The sequence below is a fragment of the Notothenia rossii genome (assembly GCF_949606895.1).
Source record: "Notothenia rossii genome assembly, chromosome: 6".
Classification (NCBI taxonomy): domain Eukaryota; kingdom Metazoa; phylum Chordata; class Actinopteri; order Perciformes; family Nototheniidae; genus Notothenia; species Notothenia rossii.
In genome coordinates, this window is record NC_136909.1 from 4164734 (window position 1) to 4171406 (window position 6673).

Sequence of the window (6673 nt, forward strand, 5' to 3'; positions counted from 1 at the left end):
ACAAGCTCAGGAGGCCCGCCGGTATGCTCGGGAGATCTCCCATACCTTTGGCCGCCGCCGGGGTGGGCGTAGGTCATCAACCGCTCAAGCTGTATACCCTAGGCAACCCCCTGAGGACCTGAGGGACTACTTGGAAGACTCTAGGCGGAGCAGGCGAAGACAGGCAGGTCGGCGTGGTGGCAGGGCTCGGGGCCATGGTTCCTGGCAGCTGCAGCCTGACGCCAGCAAGGACCCAGCCCTCGCATCACCACAGCCCGTCGCATGGTTTGGACAGCTCTGAGCACGGACCACTGGGTGGTCTCAACCATGACCCAGGGTTACCGGCTTCAGTTTGCTCGGACTTCCCCCTTTGGCGACGGTTTCGTCAGTGACGGACCCGCGGCACAAAGGCGTTACAGGTGGAGGTTTCCACCCTCCTAGCGAAAGGTGCAGTCAGGGAGGTGCTGCCAGGGGATCGGCGGGCTGAGTTCTATTCCTGCTATTTTCTCGTCCCCAAAAAAGGATGGGAGACTAAGGCCAATCCTGGTCCTCAGTGGCTTCAACCTGTTTCTCCGGCACCTGAAGTTAAACATTTGACAATTCCCAGGGTGAGGCAGGCAATCCAGGCAGGCGATAGGTTTGCCACCATAGACCTCAGGGACGCCAACTTTCAGATTCCCATCTGGGAGGGTCAAAGGCGGTTCCTACGGTTCTGCGAGGACAAGATCTTTGAATTCTGTGTCCTCCCCTTCGGGGTCTCTCTGGCCCCTCGCACCTTCACCAGGTGCATGGACGCGGTCCTTAGGCCTGCGGCCAGAAGGCTTCATCCGCTCCCTTTGGGGAGTTGGTTTTGCGTGCTAGCCAGCACTAGATATTGTCTATGGTTTCCCAACAGGTAACCCGGCTGTGAGTGGCCTGTGTGGGGGTGCCACTTGAACCTGTCAGTTGGCCTCGCGTCCAGCAGGCTAGCTTGAGCGGCTCCTTAAACCCCTGTGATCACTAGCCTTAGCATCTTGCGGGGCCAGTGAAGCTCTAGGTAGCGTCTTGCGCCTAAGCTTACAGAGGCCGAAGAGAGCGTCTGGCTGTCCTGCCGGCTCAGGGGTTTTGTAAATACTGTACATTTGTATATATTTCATTTTTAGCACGGGCTTGGGCCCATCGGGTTGTGTATGTGGTTGGAGCACTGGTGATGGCCATCTGCCAGCCAGAGGTGAGCTGTTGAAAAGTGCATTGTATCTGAAGTAGGCCAGCAGTTAGTGAAAATCCCTGAAAGTTGTCTTGTTAATCAAATAAAACTGGGACAACAGAAGCGACTTCCATATGTAATTTCGTGGAAGGTAATATATTTTTGAAAATAAACATTTTGACCCAAGACCACAAGAAAAACTGTCAGTTTGGTCCTAAAAGTGAATGTCAGGTTTCAGGCCCGCTTTTTGTAATATTATATTTGGTTATTTAGTGTTTATTCTACTTCTATCATAGATACATTACAATTGTTAATGCAAACCACTTTCTTTTAAAAACAGCAAATTCATACTAAACCTGCATGGAAAGTGACCCATCTTACTAACATTTCACAAAATGTGTTGTTGCAAAAATAGTTCACCAAGGCAAACGTTTTGGACAAAAAATTGCCGATCTTTGTAATTTACTGTACATATAACATTAAAGTTAAGGTAGGGGGCCAAACATAGAAAGCTTGATAGTTTATTAATTCCCATAATCCTCAGTTGCACTGATAATTAGCTAATGTTAGCATGCTTCAAGGTTAAACTAACATGTTCCAAATGGCTAACAATAGCATTTTATTTAAGTAAAGGTGAAAAAGCAGGGACTCACATGGCTGTAGACTGTTGTTTATTGAATATATTACATCATCATTACATTTTCCTTATAGTAACAAAGGGTTTAATGCTTCACAACAAAATATTAAAACACAGTAACAACAGTAGGTGGTGTAACATCATAATGCCTAACATACAGTACACCTGAATTCCTGTCAAATCTACATTTTATGAGGATATGTTAAAAAAATAAATGTGAATATTGATCTTAAATATGCATGAAGAGGCAGCACATAATATGTGTTCTAACTTTAAATCTATTACATTTAACAGAATAGTAATATTTTAACATTTGAGGCAAATTCAAGCCAAATCAAGTTAAATCAAACATATACAATATTGTTGTTGTGCTTTATGTTGATCTCTATCTAATCATGTATCCCTTTAAATAATTATGATAGGAAACACAATCTACCATGGTCAACATATTCCTTTTATATTTCAGCAGCAGGACCCTTCTTCAGAAATCTTAACACGACTCCTTTGATTTGAGGCAGACCCAGGCCATACACTATCGGGTTATTGAGGGGGGGAATGATCAGATACGCTAAAGACAAAATAACTGCGATGCTTGGATTTAGTTGACCAGCCTCAAATCGAGTCAAAGACAGCTCGCAGAAGAGAGAGATGGAGTAGGCCATAAAGGAGATGATGTGAGGCAGGCAGGTTTGTAACGCCTTTCCTTTGAATTCAGACGATCTCCTCCTGCAGACCAGCAGAATCCGTAGATATGTGTACAGGACGAAGAACATGGGGATGAAGATGCCGGTTACCGTGGCAAACTGACCAGCTATGTTGTTCGGAGTGGTGTCCACACAGGAGAGCTGCACCACAGGCCAGTTAGAGCAGAAAATCCGGTTCAGTTTATTTCCACACAGCGGTAATTTAACAGTAAGATAGAGACCGAAGCCAACCATACACACTGGATAGAAAACAGCAACGAGCACAAGAACCTGCAGCCATTTGAAGGTCATTTTACTGTAGTAGTGTAAGGGCTGACATATAGCAATAAATCTATCGTAGGCCATGATGGTGAGGATGGTCAGCTCACAGGAAGCATAGGTGTAAATAACATACATCTGAGTAAAGCATAATGGACGTGAGACCAAATGAGAGTCAGAGAGGATGTCCTGCAGGAACCTGGGGAAGATTCCAGCTGAGCCATACAGAGAGTTTGAACACAGACAGCTGATGAAAATATACATGGGCTGATGCAGAGCCTTCTCCAGGAACACTGCCAGAATAATGACCATGTTAGCAGAGACTATAGTCACATAGGTGAACAGACACAAGATGAAGAACAGGTATCTGAGGGGCCCAAAGTCTGCAAACAGAGTCAACTGGAAGTAGGGAGGGTTCAGGCTGATGTTGCTCTTCATGTCTGCACCAAAGAGAGGAACAATACAGGAACTGTTAATGAGATGTTGTTAGCTACATTTCAGATATTAATACAAAATCAGCATGCATGCAATCTCCAACAGTTGTATGTGAGCATGTTAAATGTAACATCTGGGAAAGTCTCACCTCCACATACAGTAGTTCACAGACTTATTCAGGCTCTCTATATCTGCGAAGAAAGGGGGAATATAAATGCACAATAAGGGAAATGTTCAAAGGAAAATGTCGTAATTCAACACCTACAGTAATGCAAAAACACAATAAGCGTGCGTGCATGTGAATTACAACCTTCCTAACACTTGTACTTGACAATATTGAATTTAACTTCAGGTAGCTGGAGAAGAGAAGCACACAAATGAAGGGCAGGAAAAAAGTCTCATAAACTACATGAACCACCAACATGGTATTTCGCATTGATTTAAACATTATTTCACACTCGCACACATCGCTTCCTTCATGTTTGCATGTTGGCCTAAACAGAGAACACATTCATAGAAAGAACAAGAGTTATAGAAAGGAGATGCAAAACTTAAGGAAAGGTCACAAGCAGACAATAATCAATATAATCTCATTTGAAGTAAGTCAAATATAAGTGAGAATATATTCTTTCCTTATGTTAAATACATATATGTGCACAAATACTTGCATGCAGAAGCAGTACACACATGTATACAGTATGATTATCTACCTGTGTCAAGGTACTAACAATAAAACAACGTATGTTACTCAATATTCATATTAATATTAATACAAAATCAGCCTGTATGCATGCATGTGAATTGTAAAATCTCCTAGGGTTGTACGTGACAATATTGTCCTGGGAATATCTCACCTCCACATACACTACATGCAGCAAAGGTCTGGCATGTCTCAGTCATTCAAACAGGAGTTCACAGACTTATTCAGGCTTTCTATATCTGGATAAAAGGAGGGAATATAAATGCAACATGTCCTAATTCAACACATACAATACTAAAAACCACAATAACCTGCATGCATGTGAATGGCTAACGTTCACAGTTGGACCTGACAAAAGTAAATATATATTCCGAGTAACTGAAGAAGTGATGTACACAAACTAAGACCTTCTCATAAACTACATGCACCACAATCCTGGCATCTCTCAGTTATTTAAACAGTATTTCACTCAGATTTCAAATGTTTGAGTTTGCACCTAAAGCAAAAAGAGAGATGCGTTCAAAGATCAACCGGTGAAGGAAAGGAGAGGAAGACCTGAAAGAAAGGCTAAACGTGCCCCAGCCAGCATATAGCATCATCACATTGAAGGATAATGGAAGTGAGAATAATACATAGCATATACACTATGTTAATCAATGCTTGCATAAGAATAACATATTCAATTAATTCAACACTCTCAGTACATCAGTACATTGAAATACACTCATACAGAATAATTATTGACTTACTGATTCCATGTGTGAAAGTGTGCTGTAGGAACATTTACATATGTTATACTTGTGTTCAGATCAGCACGATAACCTTGAAAGCATTCAATAGTCAGTAGTGTGTTTTACAATAGTTAGACAACTGAAACAACCATCAACAATGATGTTTTAAGATTCAACATGGGTACTAACAATAACACAGCGTGTGTGACTCAGCTTGTTAGTGAGAGCTTTGACATGATGAGAGGAAGCCCCCTCCCCTGTAATGATCCACTCCGAAGAAGCTGGACACTTTAGGTTTGTCTGCTGCTTGGATGCAAACGTTGCATCATGTTACTGAGAGGCAAACACCTGTGTGTGTGTGTGTGTGTGTGTGTGTGTGTGTGTGTGTGTGTGTGTGTGTGTGTGTGTGTGTGTGTGTGTGTGTGTGTGTGTGTGTGTGTGTGTGTGTGTGTGTGTGTGTGTGTGTGTGTGTGTGTGTGTGTGTGTGGCGGGCGGGCCCACTAATGACCCTCATTACATCAGCTTCTGTGGACACTGTTCTCATCTGAATACATTGCATCATATTACTGAGAGGCACACACACACACACACACACACACACACACACACACACACACACACACACACACACACACACACACACACACACACACACACACACACACACACACACACACACACACACACACACACACACACACACACACACACACACACACACACAGTTACATGACTTTAGGTCATTTCTGATAACGATGTCACCACATCTTGACCTCTTTGACCTTAGAGTGTAAAAGTGAAGGCTCTTTATTACTCATGTTGGTGATATGTCAACACATTTGGTTGGTGTATCATCATTAACTCACACACATGTTATCGTGGGAAGGTCAACTTGAAGTTTTAGGGATGTTTGAGATGACCACACTTGGAAATGCTGTGCAGTGTTACAGACTAACTTCAATCAACAACTGCTCCCACGGTGATCCTCTCTACCAAACAGAAAGGGGACCTTTTAAAGCTCAGAGCTTTTCCTTTCTGACCGAGCTCTTATTTGAATTAAAGTACCAAACAAGAGGCATATAGAAAACTGCCTCGTGTTCTTCCTGTCTTTGGAACACCTTCTGGTCTCTTTAAGGGCCACAAATACATAGTTTCTCTATGTTTACCAAAAGCTCAGGAACATTCAAGAAGATATTCTGCAGATTCATTGACCATCTTTAATCGAGGGGGCCCTAAAGTGAGTGTCTGTGCGTGTGTGTGTGTGTGTGTGTGTGTGTGTGTGTGTGTGCGTGTGTGTGTGTGTGTGTGTTTGCACCTGAGTAACATGATGCAATGTATTCAGAGGACAGCAGTGTCCACAGAAGCTGATGTAATGAGGGTCTTTAGGGCTCCCCCGAAATCATTAATCAGCAAAATATTTTCTGTCTTACACATAAACGTTTGGCAAATACAAAAAAGTCTAGTTTTAGTTGCGTCTCGAGGTAAGACTGGAAAGTGTGTATGTGTGTCTATTAGGTAGACCCTCCAGAAAAACGCGATTCTGCGATCGCAGAATTTACCGCATAATCAGCAAAATGGCACAGATTTTTAAAAGGCCGCATAATCCCCGCATTTTTCCACACAAAGTTGAGAAAAAAAAAAGTTAACTCGTCTTGACGTGACGTCATCAGCTCGCGCATCACAGAATGTAAACAACACTGTATAGAGTGAACGTGTGGAGCTCACACGATAGAGAAAACACCCAGATGAAAAAATCTAATCCATCTCATTTACTTACGAACATTTCTACTAAAGACCGGGCAAAAAGTGGGGGGAAACTATTCTGCACCCCGTGCAACTGTGTGTTGGAGCATAAGAGAACATCGACGGACCCACTTTGATTCATTCAAACATTCGAAAATGCTTTCTGCTGCTGCGGACAAGAAAGCCAAACAACTCACGTTCACCGAGGGATCAACCTCCAAAACCCTTTCGAGGGCTACAAGAAACGAGGTGAGTAGCCTACAAGATTGAAGCTGGTCAGATAACGAATGAGTAAATGAA

The 6673-nt window shown here is 42.9% G+C and overlaps 1 protein-coding gene across 1 annotated transcript; it reads right to left on the reverse strand.

The window, feature by feature from the left end:
- Window positions 1–2257: 2257 nt before the first annotated feature.
- LOC307042914 (olfactory receptor 10J5-like) lies at window positions 2258–3202 on the reverse strand (the record flags this gene model as incomplete). The annotated part of the gene is made up of 1 exon (XM_079687072.1): window positions 2258–3202. The coding sequence occupies one exon, from the start codon at window positions 3200–3202 to the stop codon at window positions 2258–2260; it is 945 nt and encodes a 314-aa protein (XP_079543198.1).
- Between the last annotated feature and the right edge of the window lie 3471 nt (window positions 3203–6673).